The sequence below is a fragment of the Sus scrofa genome, chromosome 13, assembly GCF_000003025.6.
Source record: "Sus scrofa isolate TJ Tabasco breed Duroc chromosome 13, Sscrofa11.1, whole genome shotgun sequence".
Lineage (NCBI taxonomy): Eukaryota > Metazoa > Chordata > Mammalia > Artiodactyla > Suidae > Sus > Sus scrofa.
The window spans coordinates 109,701,284-109,717,842 of NC_010455.5; the positions used below are offsets into that span (position 1 = coordinate 109,701,284).

Genomic DNA, 16,559 nt, shown 5'->3' on the forward strand with positions numbered 1-16,559 from the left:
TCGATCTCTGGAAATTGCAGGACATTCCATTTGTCAGAGCTCCTATGCTGAGTTCAGGAGAAAGGGGAATCCTGAACTGGGAAGAATCTGATGCAAACGGTTTCTCCACTATTTTGAAATACTTCCAGGTTGTCTGTAGAGAGATGCACGGCCACATTTCAGGACCTTTTTTTTGGAATGTATAACAAGTTGGTATAGGCAAACATAAAATAAATGAAGCCAAGCCAGCGGAATGGCTGGTCATTTTACCCTCTAGCTTAATCTTCAGTAATTGATTAAGGTTGGAATTAAATTACAACCTGGCCAAGAAGGAGCTTTCCTTACGTGAAGCAACTAAAATACTCTAAGAATAAATGAATTTTCTACTTTTCACCTGGAAGTTTTCAATTCATCTAAACATAAATTCATTCATCAATGAAAATACCCGTACTACTCCATTTCTTCATATGAATAGTAACAAAACAGTTTGGCAGCTCTAATTCTGGATACAGGATATATGCGTCCAAGTCACTCATTTACCCAAGCCTCCATTTCTTCGGGCAAAATGGAGGTAGAAAGAGTAACTGACAATCCAAGTCTTAGCTTGGTAGTGAGGAGGGACCAGAACTAAAGTGAAAAGGGACAGTGTAATGTTCTTCAATACCATGAAGGGTCTGGAACAGGGGTAATAATAATAATAATAATAATAATAATAATAATAATAATAAAAACGATGACGATCATAGTGACGATGATAAAAAAATACCCCAGTAACATCACCTTTGGTGGAATATCTTCTTCCTGTCGTAACCAAGAACTTCGGTCAAACTTTTCAATCCGAGTGGGGAGAGGAGGGTTTTCAGAGGTGGGGTCTGAGTTCTGGCGCGGCATCTCAACGCGGTGAGAGGTCACGTTCAGAGCCTCCTGAAACCCAGAGAGGCCCTTCGTGGGCTGCTCATGCACCGACTGGGAGGCGGTCAAGGCAGGTCCCTGGGATTTCACAGCTACCAGATGTGGAATCTAAGCATCAAACCAGCATCACAGCAGTGTTATTAGAAGAAAAAGCAGGAAGAAAAAGCAGCTGATCCTAGATCAGCTAGGATCTCATTCAGTGGAAGGGAAAATAAAATTTTAGAGAGAAAGATCTGGAGTGCACAGGTCCCATCTATGCTCTCTGCTGCAGGCTTTTCAAAGCACACCTGAATTCCCCATTTAGACCTGGAGGGCTTGACCAAGGTTCCTGGCAAAGAGATAAATGATTGATGTGGAGAGTTCCTGTTGTGGCTCAGTGGGTTAAGAACCTGACTAGTATCCACGAGCATGTGGGCTGGATCTCTAGCCATGCTCAGTGGGTTAAGGGTGGCGTTGCCAGGAGCTGTGGCGTGGGTTGCAGATGTGGCTTGGATCTGGCATTGCTGTGGCTGTGTATAGGCTGGCAGTTGCAACTCTGATTCGATCCCTAGCCTGGGAACTTCCATGTGCCATAGGTGCAGCCCTAAAAAAAATCAAAAGCAAAAAAAGAGATTGACGTAGCACTGCTGAGAGATCAATGGAAAAAGTGTGAGGATAATAACAATAATGATTTTTAATGAACACTCATTGAGCAGCAGTACAATATATTTACAAGCCCTTCTCTTCTGAACTTAACAAACTTTCCTCCTTTCAAACTCCTAACTCTGACCTCAGAGGGTCCTCTGTGAAATACAAATTGTTCTGAATATCTTACTTCTTGTGACTCACTACATCTACCACAAGAGGGGCACAAATATTCTTCTCATTTTACACATGAGAATATAAGACATGGAGAGGTTAAGAAACAACCTCGATTTCATAGCCGATGCATGCCAGAGCCTGGACTGTAACCCCTACACATGACGAACTGTAGTTCCCACATTGCAACCCCACAGCCCACAGGCCTGACTGCTTGGCGATCCTGCTTTCTGGTGAACTGGCTCTTACCACCTAGGAGATTATGTATCTCTTGACCCCAGGACCTTTCTTTTCGAGTTGTGAAGTCTCACGATTTGGTATGTGGTGGTATTGCTGGCTCAGGGAAGAAATGCAGTCTTTAGGCAGAAGGGCAGCTTTTTAAGACAAATAATGAAAATCTAGAGCTTGGGTTCCCTTTACCATTAGCACTGCTCACACCGCACTGTTCATGCTCATGTAAGCCTGCCTGCTCCTTCTTCACAAAGGTAAGCTCCCCAGAGCCAAGAGCCGTGTCCGACCTCCTATCTCTGAGTCTAGCACTGTGCCTGGCATGTGGAAGGCGGCCAGTCAATCTTGGCTGGGAAATATCTAGCATACTTTCTTAATTAAGCTGTTAATTCAACCAACACTAATCTAGTATCTGTGCTGTGCAAGGGACCTACCAGACCCTCTTCAGTCTGAAATCTCAGTGCCCAGACTGCTGGGGGCCCTCCCTCATCAGCCTGGTCCTGCTCTCCATTCCCTGGAGGTCTTATTCCTGGAGCAGCCCTGCCTCAGCCTCTTCATACCCTCTGGGGTCTGAAATCTGGAATGTTATTAATTACAATTCAGAGAAAACTCTCCAAGTCCAGCTCAGCTGAATGTTATACTTCAACCAGAACAGAACTGGAACCAATCAAATTTATATTAAGGTTAAATATCTTTAAATATATTAAGTAGTAACATTAAAACAAAGACTACCTTACAAATAATGTAGTACGCATAAACCTATTTTTTTTGACTTGGTAAAACATCTATCTATTTATGTATCTATCTATCTATCTATCTATCTATCTGTCATCTATCCTTTCAAGGTTGCACCTGAGGCATATGAAAGTTCCCGGGCTAGGGGTCTAACCAGAGCTACAGCTACCAGCCTACACCACAGCTCATGGCAACACCAGATCCTTAATCCACTGAGCATGGCCAAGAATCAAACCTGCATCCCCGTGGATGCTAGTCGGGTTCATTAACCACTGAGCCATGATGGGAACTTCACAAAGTTAGTAGTTTTTAAAGAGGAAGTTTGTGTATTAAAAGAGAAGTTTCTATAAAAATGTACCTCATGAAAGGTCGAGCCTGGACTAATTATATACAAATGAAAACAGCCAAAGGCAAGACACAGTAAGCTGTCTGGTACAGAAGAATGTCAGACCTCATGCACTAACAACAAACGTAAAACCAAGAATTCTTGATCATATCGCTACTCTTAAAACTCCAGTTCAAACAGCACTACATATTTCAAAGGTGACCTCAAGATATTTTGCGGAAGTGTTAACACAGGTAGAGTCCTGGAAGAAACATAATACATTTGGGTGAAAACAGCTGCGCTGACTTTATTTTTCATGAAATTTCACAGTTTATTTCAATTCATATTTCAGTTTTGGTGTATGTAATTTTAAAAATCCTCTAAAATTTCCAGAACCTTCCTCCTTACCTAAAAGCACAGAAATCATCTTTTCTTTTTTCTTCCAAACCACAACAGTGGTTCTCAAACCTCAAATTACAACAGAATCACTTGAAGGCTATCAAATCACCCCCAGAGTTGCTGATCTAGGGGTGAGGTTGGCCTGGGAAATCTGCATTTCCACCAAGTTTCTAGGTGATGGGGATGGGATGCTGGCCCAGTGATCATACTTTGAAATACACTGGCTTAGAAGACACACGTTTGTTTTGTTTCGTTTTTATTTTTGTGTTTTATGGCTGCACTCGTGGCATATGGAGGTTTCCAGGATAGGGGTCTATTCGGAGCTGTAGCCGCTGGCCTACACCACAGCCACAGCAATGTGGGATCCAAGTTGTGTCTGTGACCTACACCACAGTTCATGGCAACGCCAGATCCCCCACCCGCTGAGTAATGCCTGGGATCAAACCTGTATCCTGAAAGATGCTAGTCGGATTCATTTCCACTGCGTCACAGTGGGAAGTAGAAGACACAGTCTTACTTAACCTAGTTCATTTAATTTTTCCAGTTTCAGGCAGATGCCAGAATCCCAAGGAACAAAAGCTATAATAGTTTATATATATTGCAGATCTATATGAATTTTAGTTTTGGTAATTATAGCTAAAAGAATGCTGGTTCTGACCTGGCAGGAACTTTTCTGGGTCTTTTTACCAAGAAGGGACTCTGTGGTTGCCTCAGAGTCAAGGATGGTGCTTTATTCTTTCTCATCCCTGCCTCTACCCTTCACATTCAGTGGGCTCTCCTATATTACTAGAGATTTGACATTAAAATCCATCATTTGGCTGGTCCTATGCCTCAATCCATGTTACAACTCCCAAGGTTTTTATTAAGTCTTACTGTACCCTGTTGAAAAACCCAGGGGGATGAAGGGAGAAGTACCTGGGGATCGACTGGTCTGAGCATGGGGGGTGTCCGAGCAGGCTGGACCCCACTGATGCTGAAGGACTCTGACCTCGGGGGCAGGTTGGGGTCAGATATCCTGTTGGCAACCTTGTGAGGCATGGCAGGTGAACTCTGTCTGTTGAGCCTTGACCGTTCTTCTACCTAGAAGCAAAAAAAAAAAAAAAAAAAAAAAACAGAGAGAAAAAGAGTGTCTCAATGGACAGAAGCTGATTTATTTCCTAGTAAGGATTTTCTGTAGTCACCCTGCACGTCCATTTGGTGTCCCTCTGATCAAATCATTTTAGAAAGCTGAAACTCTCCCTATCTTCTCTGCATCAAGAATTTGCAAACAGATCTTTTCTGTTGGAGTAAATACGGGCATGAAACACACGCAATGCTTAAGCCATCCCCCTTCCGTTACCCATTATCTCGTGCTATTCCATTGGCTGGGAATTGGGGATCAGCTTAAGAGTTTATCTTGCATTAGTTGGAACATTGTCCTGCTGATTGGTCCCAAAGCCATGGGCCAGTGCAGCAGAGAGGCAATGATGGCAGGGATTATGATTGCTTGGGGGGAGGAGAACACTGCTTTGAGTTGACTCATGGGACAAGGAGGGGACGAGCAAAGGAGGGCTGATGCTGAGCGCACGCACCGTCCATGTCTTCTCATTCCCTACTGATGGGCAAGCGGGTGTGTCAGCAGGCTCAGTGAGTGAGCATGGCCTGCTCTTTCTTTCTTTTGACCTCTCCCACAGCATGTGGAAGTTCCCGGGCCAGGGACTGAACCTGCCACACAGCAGTGACTGGAGCCACAGCAGTGACAACACTGGATCCTTAGCCCCCTGAGTTACCAGAGAAGTCTGAGCATGGTCTGTCTTAGAGAGACTTCCTGTATCATTTTCTGTTTTTCTCTCTTCAATGTCTCTCCCTGCTACCTAAAATGCACAGCCCCACTGCACTCTTTCCATTTCCAGCCTGGACTCCACTGCCCCCCTCTCCTCTTCTTCCTGACTCTCTTTTCACACATGGCTTCACTCTTGCCCTCTTCTCTCCCCCTCCAAACCTCTCTCTTCTCTGGCTCCTTCACTTCCCTGTCATTCTCCTTCTGAGTTTCTCTCAGCCCAGAGGAGATCTCTGATCAGAAGTGCTTCATGGGGAAGGCTCACAGTACCTGAGAAGGCCCTTATTACAGGTGAAAGTTACCCTCAGCACTTATCTGCGGCAGAAAGACTGGCAGAGAACAAAGTAAAGAACATTTAGATAAACAAAATGTACACAGCAAGACTCGATTTAAAATCTTTGACAACTTCAGGAGATCTAGGACTTTTCTTCCAGATCCATCTTGTCCTGTCCTTTCTTTTTTTCTTTTTTCTTTTTATGGCTGCACCTGTGGCAAATGGAAGTTTCCAGGCTAGGGGTTGAATTGGAGCTGCAGTTGAAGTCTACGCCACAGCCACGGCAAGACTGGATCTGAGTCACATCTGTGACCTACACCACAGTTTGCAGCATTGCCAGATCCTTAACCCACTGAGCCACAACAGGAATTCTAGTGTCCTTTATTTCTTTAGGGTTAATTTGACAGTTGTAATTTCCAAACCCACCAGGGCAATGTACCCCACTGTGATGGCTCTTAACTCTCTTCTGCTGACTCACTATTTTGTGTTGCAAGAGTCTGTCATGGAACACAACATTCAGGTCCTTAACACTTATTTGCATGTGGCAGCTAAGAGTCTTTATTCATTTCACTGCCTGATTTGAAATAAAAATTCAGAAGGGCTATTCCTTCCCATTCCATCTGTTCCATGTTAAATCTTTCTAGAGGTCGACTCAGTCTCATACACAAAATAAGTCTGTTTCTAAAACTCTCACATTAACTGTAAACATGTTAACATGTGAAGATGTGCTATAGTACAGAAAACCATCCTTCTGCCTCTACTTAGGGCTAATTTGAACACTTCTTCCCAGATCATGGCTGTGCAGGGTACATCTACTTGGCATCTAACTGATTTTTGAAATTCCATGTCCCAGAAGCTTACCACCAAATAAGACTAACTGCAAAAAGCCAGGATTATAAACCAAAACATGTATACTCTGCGTATGTGTGTGCATGCAAAATATTACATCAGCAATAATTATTTGGCTATTATGGCATTGAGCAAAAGCAAAGAACAAAGCCAGCTTTGAGATAAGACCACAAAGAAGAGAAAGTCCTTCAAAGAGAGCCATTGATAAACTGAGACCAAGGCATGCAATGTATTGGTTTTACAAATACTAGACTCTTTGAAAAGGTGACTATTTCCACACCATTGGAATTAGTCAAATATTGGCCTTTTTCTTATTTCCAGGGAGGGTCATTAATAGATAAATCAGATGAAGAAGAACCCCTCCCTTACAATCCGAACACTCATCACCCAAATCATTGTTGTCTGAGGTCAGGAATCCAAGAGGTTCAGACTCATTTTTAGATAAATAGCTGGATATCCAAACTATAACCATTTATTACTTATAAATGGCTATTTTAGCCACTGAGGAACCAAATACTGTAAGGGAATCATTATTAGTTTTTTAGCTGTAAAATATCCTCAGATGGTTTTAAAACCACTTTGGGAAACAGCACATTCAAAACAACAGTTGAAAAATCTGTCCCCAAAGACTTCACCTTGAACAATGAAACCATTTTTGAAATAAAGAATTCTTTCAGAAACTGCCAGCAACAAGGCTCCAGTAAAAGGAGCATCCTGGCCTCTAACAGGACCACAGACCATGGGCCAACAGGTCCTAGAGCTGTCACTAGAAATGAAAGGGATACAAAGTGCAGTGCTGATTTTCACAGTCAGTCAATAGGTTTGATTAGTCATGTGGAGATATTACTAAAGTATCATTTCTTATGCCTTCTCTGAGTTTGCATACTAAATCCTATCATTTGTATGTTTTAGTCAGTACCATTCTAAATTATATGCTATGAATAATCTATTGTTATACTCCGCAGGTTATTTCAGGCTGAGTCCAATGTGGTGACATTTCCTAGGTGGGAGTTTGTCCAGAGAAATTTGAAAATCTATGTGACAGGTGTAACGGTGAGTCGTCAGGCTACCTTGGCTCAAGAAGACCTTGTCCCAGAGTCTTTAGAAAGAGAGTGCTGAGAATCCTTTGCATCAAAGGAACAACAGGGGGATTGGAGCAAATATATCAAATCAATCATCCTAAAAACAGTTTCAGATGAAAGCTGGATAGTGTGTCCAGGAGCAGCTTTGCTGGTTATTCTGATTCTGGGCAATGGCCTCTCTCCCAATTCATCACATCTTATGTCTACTAATTGGACAGTGAATGAGACAAAAAAGAGTCCCACCCCTCCACTTCCCGATTTAGAATATATGGGAGTTCCTGCTGTGGCCCACTGGGTGAAGAATCTGACTGTAGCAGCTTGGGTTGCTGTGGAGGCATGGGTTTGATCCCTTGCTTGGCGAGGTGGGTTAAAGGATCTGGCATTGCTGCAGATGTACTTGGATCCAATCCCTCGCCTGCAAACTTCCATATGCCCCAGGTGCAGCCATTAAAAAAAAAAATGTGATTAAAAATTGGGTTACAGTCAAGATGTGTTTCAACTCGCCTTTCATGAGACCAAAAAAAAAAAAAAAAAAAAAAAAAAACCCTATTAGCTGAGCCTCTGCTCCAACTTCCTGCTGCCGAGAAGATGTAAAACATCATAAGTACCACCACAAAAAGAATGTCCTAGTAGCATTAGATAAAGATTGTCAAGGTGCCAGACCATAACAACAAAGACATTTGTTACAAAGGATTTCATACTTGAAAGGCTTATCAATGAATATAGAGAACAGTATGTGGAGAGACTGATCAATTTTACCATAGAATCATGTTTTTTCTTATGAAAAGGATCATTTTAACATCAAAAAAATGGAAAAAACTTTGAAGATGTTTAGATCAGCTCTGCAGAAATGCTACCCTGTTTATTATTGAATTACAGGGAGAAAAAAAAATAACTGTGATCTCAGAAATTAAATTCTGCTCCAGGCAGGGCTGTGTTATCCACTGGGTACTACAGGAGTGATGTCTAAGGCCTTTGAAATGTATAAAAGCTGTACAAATATAGACAACCTGAAAATAAATGTGCTGGTTACAAGATTTCAAAAACAAATTTCTAATAAATAAAAAGATGTTGAAACATGTATAAGTGTAAACATTACATCAACATCAATCGTTAAATTGTTTTGTACACTTAAAAACAATTTATAGCTTCCAATGTCTCACTTGGCAGTAATGAATGATATCTGCTGAGAGAGAAATTTACACCAGAAAAAGAATCTAAACCTACATAACTGAATGTGTAATAATAAATATATATATATAAATAAATAAAACAAAGTTATAGAAGTAATTAATTTTTAAAATGTTGACAACTGGAGTTCCTGTCATGGTGCAGTGGAAACGAATCAGATTAGGAACCATGAGGTTGTGGGTTCAATCCCTAGCCTCGCTCAGTCGGTTAAGGATCTGGTGTTGCTGTGAGCTGTGATGTAGGCTGGCAGCTGTAGCTCCGATTCATTCCCTAGCCTGGGAACCTCCATACGCCATGGGTGGGACCCTAAAAAACAAAAAAACAAAAAAAAAAAAGAAAAAAGAAAGTAAAACATTGAGAAAACTTAGAAGAAATGGACAAATTCTTAGAAAAGTACGATCTTCCAGGACTAAACGAAGATGAAATAGAAAAGATGAATGGACCCATCACAAGAACTGAAAGTGAAACTGTGATTAAAAAACTTCCAACAAACAAAAGTCCAGGACCAGATGGCTTCACAGGCGAATTCTATCAAACATTTAGAGAAGAGCTAACACCTCTCGTTCTGAAACTATTTCAAAAAATTGCAGAGGAAAGGATACTCCCAAACTCATTCTATGAGGCCACCATCACCCTGGTACCAAAACCAGACAAAGATACCACAAAAAAAGAAAACTACAGCCCAATTTCACTGATGAACATCGATGCAGAAATCCTCAACAAAATACTAGCAAACCAAATCCAACAATACATTAAAACGATTGTACATCATGATCAAGTGAGATTTATCCCAGGAATGCAAGGGTTCTTCAATATCCGCAAATCAATCAGCGTTATACACTGCATTAACAAACTGAAGAGTAAAAACCATATGATCCTCTCAATAGACATAAAAAAAGCCTTTGACAAAATCCAACACTCATTTCTGATAAAAAGCCTTCAGAAAGTGGGCCTAGAGGGAACCTACCTCAACATAATAAGGGCCATATATGACAAACCCACAGCAAACATTACTCTCAATGGTGAGAAGCTGAAAGAATTCCTGCTGAGATCAGGAACAAGACAAGGATGTCTGCTCTTGCCAATACTCTTTAACATAGTTCTGGAAGTCCTAGCCACAGCAATCATAGAAGTAAAGTAAGAGGAATCCGAGTTGGAAAGGAGGAGTAAAACTATCACTATATGTAGATGACATGATACTATACCTAGAAAAATTCTAAAGACTCTACCAGAAAACTCTTAGAGCTCATCCAAGAATTTGGCAAAGGCGCAGCATACAAAATTAATACACAGAAATTGATGGCATTTCTATACACTAACTATGAAAGAGCAGAAAGAGAAATTAGGGAAGCAATCCTGTTTACCATCACATCCAAAAGAATAAAGCACCTAGGAGTAAACTTACCTAAAGAGACAAAAGACCTGAACTCTGAAAACTATAAGACACTGATGAAAGAAATCAAAGATGACACAAATAGATGGAAAGACATACCATGCTCTTGGATTGGAAGAGTTAATATTATCAAAATGACTATACTACCCAAGTCAATCTACAGATTCAATGCAATCCCTATCAAATTACCAAGGACATTTTTCACAGAACTCGAACAAAATATTTTAAAGTGTGTTTGGAAGCACAAAAGACCCAGAATAGCCAAAGCCATCCTGAAAAAGAAAATGGAGCTGGAGGAATCAGGCTCCCGGACTTCAGGCTACTACAAAGCAACAGTCATCAAAACTGTAGGGTACTGGCACAAAGACAGAAATATAGATCAGTGGAACAGGACAGAAGCCCAGAATTAAACTCACGCACCTACAGCCAACTAATCTATGACAAAGGAGGCAAGAATACACAATGGAGAGAAGACAGCCCCTTCAATAGTGGTGCTGGGAAAACTGGACAGCCCCATGGAAAAGAATGAAATTAGAACACTCCCTAACACCATACACAAAAATAAACTCCAAATGGATTAAAGATCTAGATATAAGACCAGATACTCTCAAACTCTTAGAGGAAAATATAGGCTAAACACTCTCTGACATAAACGACAGCAACATCTTCTCAGATTCACCTCTTAGAGTATTGATACTAAAAACAAAAATAATCAAAGGGGACTTAATGAAACTTTAACATTTCTGCACAGCAAAGGAAACCCTAAACAAAACAAAAAGACAACCCACAGAATGGGAGAAAATCTTTGCAAATGAATCGACTGATAAGGGATTCATCTCCAAAATTTATAAACACCTTCTGCAGCTCCATACCAAAAAAACAAACAACCCCATCAAAAAATGGGAAGAAGATCTAAACAGACAGTTCTCCAAAGAAGACAATATGGATGGCCAAAAAACACATGAAAAGATGTTCAACATCACTCAATATTAGAGAAATGCAAATCAAAACCACTATGAGGTGCCACTTTACACCAGCCAGAATGGCCATCATCAATCAAAAAGTCTACAAACAAATAAGTTGTGGAGAGGGTGTGGAGAAAAAGGAACCCTAGTACACTGTTGGTGGGATTGTAAATTGGTGCAAGCACTGTGGAAAACAGTATGGAGATTCCTCAGAAAACTAAACATAGAACTACCATTCGATCCAGCAGTCCCAGTTCTGGGCATCTATCCAGAGAAAACCACGACTCAAAAAGACACAAGTACTCCAATGTTCATTGCAGCACCATCTGCAATAGCCAAGACTGGAAACAACCTAAATGTCCATCGACAGAAGAGTGGATCAAGAAGATGTGGTACATATACACAATGGAATATTACTCAGCCATCAAAAGGAATGAAATACCAGCATTTTTAGCAACATGGATGGACCTAGAAATTATCATGCTAAGTGAAGTCAGCCAGACAATGAGACACCAACTCAAATGCTTTCACTGACATGTGGAATTTGAAAAAAGGACAGACTGAACTTCTTTGCAGAAGAGATGCTGACTCACAGACATTGAAAAACTTATGGTCTCTGGAGGAGACAGTGTGGGGGGTGGAGGGATGTGCTAGGGCTGTGGGATGGAAATCCTATAAAATTGGATTGTTATGATCATTATATAACTACAGATGTGAAAAAAAAATAACATCTTTCAGGTTTCATTGTACCCTTGCAGGAAAAAAAAAAAAAATCACAAATGTAATGATTGAAATGTACTCTTGCAGGAAAAAAAAAAAAAAAGCACAAATATAGTAATGATTCAAATTGTTGTTTTGAATACTTTCAATCCTAATAGCTTTAAATTGATTTTACAAGTGTTTTAATAAAGATGGTCTACCATACTCTTCTCCAGCAGAAGAGATACAGTTATAGCCTCAGAAACCAAAAAAAAAAAAAGAAAGAGAAAAGAAAGCAAAACGTTGACAACAAAGTTATGTTTACTATGTCATAGTGTGCATTTTAATGTTTGTAGAGTCTATGCAGGTCTTAGAAGCCCTAACTTATGAGCTAATATGGGGTGAATTGAACACAATCGTATAGGAATTTTTTTTTTCCCCTCAACTGGACAAAACAGTTTGATTGTTGTCTTTCCGGGCAAATGCTGGAGGAAGAGAAAGATGTCAAAGAACTCTGAAGCCCTCATTAGGTATTTTGACTTTGCACTCACTGGGCACATACAGAGTTGAGTCAGACTGTCTTTTGGCAAAATCACATGATGTGGGGAGACAGTTACTGGGCAAGACTGGGGCTGTCTGTTCTCTGGGGCACCTTTGAGGATGGGGGTGACGTGGAGGGGGACTTTCATTCAGAGGGAATGCTTAAAATTTAGTCTTGTCTATAGATAAGGGCCTGGACTACGTTTCCAGGGTCTACGTCTAAACGATCCCACAGAAAAGTACAGATCTCCTGTGAATGGAGCACATAACTTAAAAGTAAAAAGGCAGATCTTTAGCAAGCTGAGATGGGAAATTAAAAAGTGTGCACTGGAGTTCCCACTGTGGCACAGCGGAAACAAGTCTGACTAGCATCCATGAGGACGCATGTTAATCTCTGCCCTCACTCGGTGCGTTAAGGTTCCAACGTTGCTGTGAGCCGAGGTGTAGATTGCAGACTCGGATTGGATCCCATGTTGCGGTGGCTGTGGTGTAGGCTGGCAGTTGTAGCTCTGATTTGACCCTGACCTGGGAACTTCCATATACTGCGGGTGTGATTCAAAAAGCAAATAAATAAATAAATAAAAAGTGTGTATCTATCTTGGGGGTGGGAGGAGGGGGAAGGAAAGTGGAAGTGATGAGAGAGCCACGTGTACTGCTCCCGTGAAATCCAAACCTGAAACAATGAAGGTAAAACACTTATTACTTGTGGGCAACAATGGCCTTGGGAGAACTATGCTGAATTCCCTATTTCATTTGCATTTGCACAGTGCCCGCAGTTTCAGTGGCACATTCAGCCACATGGTTGCCTTTCCTGACTTTGACAGGAAGTACAGATGGGGAAGCTGCACCTCGGGAAGGCTGTGAGACTTTCAGGTCACACAGCCAGGGGGTGGAAGACCTTGAACTCAAACTCTTTCCTATTCCTTCCAGGTCTCTCTCATGCTAAATCTCGAGAGAGAAGCAGAAATTGAGGAAAGATGGGAGCAGAGCTATAAATTCTCTAAATGGTAATATGGGACCTCATGTATAAAATAACTTACATAAAAAGAAAAATCCATCAGCGTAGAGCAGAGAAAACAAGTGGAGAAGGAGTTCTTATGTACAGGGATTTCAAAGTCCAATGGGTTGATGGGATATAAAGAGACATCTTGGTCCGTCATTTGCCAGATAAAACCAGAGCCAGATGACTGGCATGCATTACAGAGAAAGAACATGATGGAGTGTTAAAAAAAAATTAAAATACAGTTTCATGACATACTCATGCAGACAGAGCATTCTGTCACTGCTGTGTGTTGGTGGAAATAAAAAAAAAAAAATTATTGCCAGGCCCAGACAATTACACGGGACTGTAAGTAACAACAATCTGTACCTTATAAAGAAAAGGCATTATAAGAAAAGGAAACACCATCTTTCAAAAAGTGCCACTGGGGGGTGGGGACCTTCAAATCTTTGCTGTTTAATAGAATATCATATTGATGATTTCATAGAACATATATGACAAATCTGACTTCCAGAAATGGCAGAGAATTTGAAAGGGGTGAGAATGCCCCCCTCCTGTTAATAGAGACATTAATGTTTCTTTCTGGCTGAAATCTGAAAATCAAAGCCAATGTGACACTTAGAACAGCTAAAATACTCAGTAAAAGGAGAGATAAGCACTCAACAAAATTTGCCAATAATTGAGTATTTTCATTTGTTCTTACTACATCCGAGAAATTAATAAGGAAATGAGAAATGTGGTGGTGACTTAGTTTTACCAAATGAAGCAATAAAAACATGGAGGATGAATCATTATAACAATATTACATTGCTAATAAAAAATGTTGATTTGCAATAAAAGAAATAAGTGGATGGAAAAGTAATCAAAGAAGGAAAAACTATCCTGATGAGAAGGTATGGAGCAGAATTAGACAACAAACACTGGAGCGGATTACAGAAGAGGCTGCTGTGGATGTGAGATGGATGGGCTGGGTGGTGCCTTCAATGGCATATGGGGCAAAAAAGCTCAGACGCTCTACCACAGGAGACCATGGCATAGCCCCTGCCCACTCATCCCTGGTGATGATATTTTCACATTTATATCCTGGCAGAGGATGCATCTGAAAAAACAAAACAAATGGTACGTTTTATTTTACCTCCAAAAAAGAGTTTAATCCAGGCTCTTTTTATCAGTTTATAATTAAGATACTGCTGAGCTAGAAATTCTGTCTAGATCTAAAGTCTTGGAAATGCTTTTTGCAATTTGGCTGCTTTTATCCCCACTACTTCCCTACTATAAGGAAAGAAACCTGTAAATAAAGGTCTAGTAGAAAAGTTCATACATTGCTGGTTAAAGGTACTGAAAGATCAAGATAAGGATCTTTATGCTCATTTTTATTCCTATTTTAAGAAATGGGTGTTAAAAAAATGATGACTCAAACTGAGACAGACAATTATTTGTTCTTATTTGTATACCAGTTGCTCCAGTCCCCAATTTAGCACTGTCTCTCATCCTATCATCTAAATTATTCATCTTCCTTCTAAAATATGAATATCCACTCTCAGACTTAGGAACTGTTTCATGAATCCAGAAGTGGTTAGTTGGAGGCTGGATTATGTTAACCACACTCAGGAGGATGGGATTACATATAAAATCCTAAAAGAATGGTCTCAATTGTCTAGAAGTGCATGAAGTCTAAAGGAAGAGCACCAGCTGCTAGGAAGCCATGGACCCAGGAAGCTGTCACCCACCACCCAGGCTTAGGATGACCCAGGAACCTCATATGGGGAGTGTTTGGTGACACAGCCATGTTATTTGCATGCCCAACTGCTTTGTTTCGTTTATTGCTAGGAGCCTGGCTGAGAAGCACAGGGGAATTAGGAGGTCTAGAAAACTTTCCTTGATGACATCTGCAAAGATTTGCCCCCAGAATGCCATAGCTTCTGAAAACTTGGGACCTGTGAATTAGTTCTGAATAGAGAGGACAGGCCAGGAAATTCAATGCTAAGGATAAATAATAACTAAAAAATGATGATGTGAAACTGTTTAAGTTTGAATCAGAACATGCAGCGTAGAGGGTAGAAGAAAGGAAGTGGAAACTGCTTCATGGTTCCCTCACCTCCTCTGGTACAGTTGTGCATGAGGGAGCTGCATGAGAGACAGAAGAAAATCGGGGATGCTTTGCAAAGCATCATGGTCTTCTCCAATGGGATCTGTAGGTGTCCCTTTCCTAAACTCATGCTTGGGGCTGGGAGCACTGGGAGCTTGGGGCTGAGCCAGGTGGTTATGCATCAAAGAGAGGTCATTTAGTGATGCAGCATTTCTTACAGGAGTCAGGATACTTGTATGGATTCATGAATTCATGCCCCTTCTGCCCTGAGGTCCACATGAATTTCCAAGGACCTCCTAATTTGCAGTGATAGGCAACTGAGGACTCATCACTTTGGAGGTGTTGGGAGAGGACACACATATGACCTTAGTTCCTAACTCTCAAGTTGGGCAACAACCTCGGGAGTGATACTGCTTTCTTGATTTCACTGTGATCCTTGAGGCTTCCTGAGTTGCAGCTGATCTTCAAGACCAAATCCAATAGGACAAGCTGGTTCATCTTTCTTCTGTGAGTGACGCTCAAACAGAAGTCATGATCTGGAATTGTTAATTTAGGTGCTACTGGCATTAGCTTAGCAGAGACTAGTTTTTCAGCCTTCTGAACACAAGAGCTATGAGTCTGGCTTAGTTGAGTGTTTTAGTTTGGCATGGCTAGAAAATGACTTAGCAGAAGAGGAAGATGGCACATCTCTGCCAGCCATGAAGCACATCAGCTACTGTTTAACAGCAGTGATTCTACTTAGCTGGAATAACTGGGGGGGGGTGTTGTTATTAAGGGGTTGGTGCTATACCTGGGAGTGGAATCACAAAAACTGAATCACTCACCTGTGAGAACGAGAAAGTTTTTATAGATATAGGTAACTACAAATCACATTTATACACTCTAAAGGAAAGCAATAAAATATGTTCTTTAGGAGTTTCTGCTGTGGTACAGCGGAAATGAGTCTGACTAGTATCCATAAGGATTTGGGTTCAAACCCTGCCCTTGCTCAGCAGGTCAGGGATCTGGCATTGCCGTGAGCTTTGGTGTAGTTCACAGATTCGGTTTGGATCCCACGTTGCTGTGGCTGTGGCACAGGCTGGCTCCAATTTGACCCCTAGCCTGGGAACTTCCATATGCCTTGGGTGAGGCTCAAAAAGCAAAAAAAAAAAAAAGTTCTTTACATTGAATCAAATTATTTTCTCTACAGATTTAGTTTTTAAGTTTTAAAAGAAAAAAGTTATTAGTTTTGTAAAAATACTACATTATCATTATGAAGGATTTAAACAGTATATATAAGCAC

General features: G+C 40.9%; 1 protein-coding gene across 21 annotated transcripts in view; it reads right to left on the reverse strand.

Annotated features, from left to right (window-relative positions):
• The window catches only part of TNIK (TRAF2 and NCK interacting kinase), a 409,498-nt gene that overhangs the window by 58,436 nt on the left and 334,503 nt on the right, over nucleotides 1-16,559 (reverse strand). For 15 of the 21 annotated variants that reach the window (XM_021071167.1, XM_021071163.1, XM_021071165.1 and 12 more), the window contains 2 exons: nucleotides 4,292-4,456; nucleotides 760-999 (listed from right to left, as the gene is read on the reverse strand). In XM_021071167.1, the coding sequence (XP_020926826.1) occupies nucleotides 760-999; nucleotides 4,292-4,456 (405 nt within the window). The remainder of the gene's footprint in view (nucleotides 1-759; nucleotides 1,000-4,291; nucleotides 4,457-16,559) is intronic. The other 6 variants (XM_021071170.1, XM_021071159.1, XM_021071169.1 and 3 more) reach the window with 2 other exon arrangements.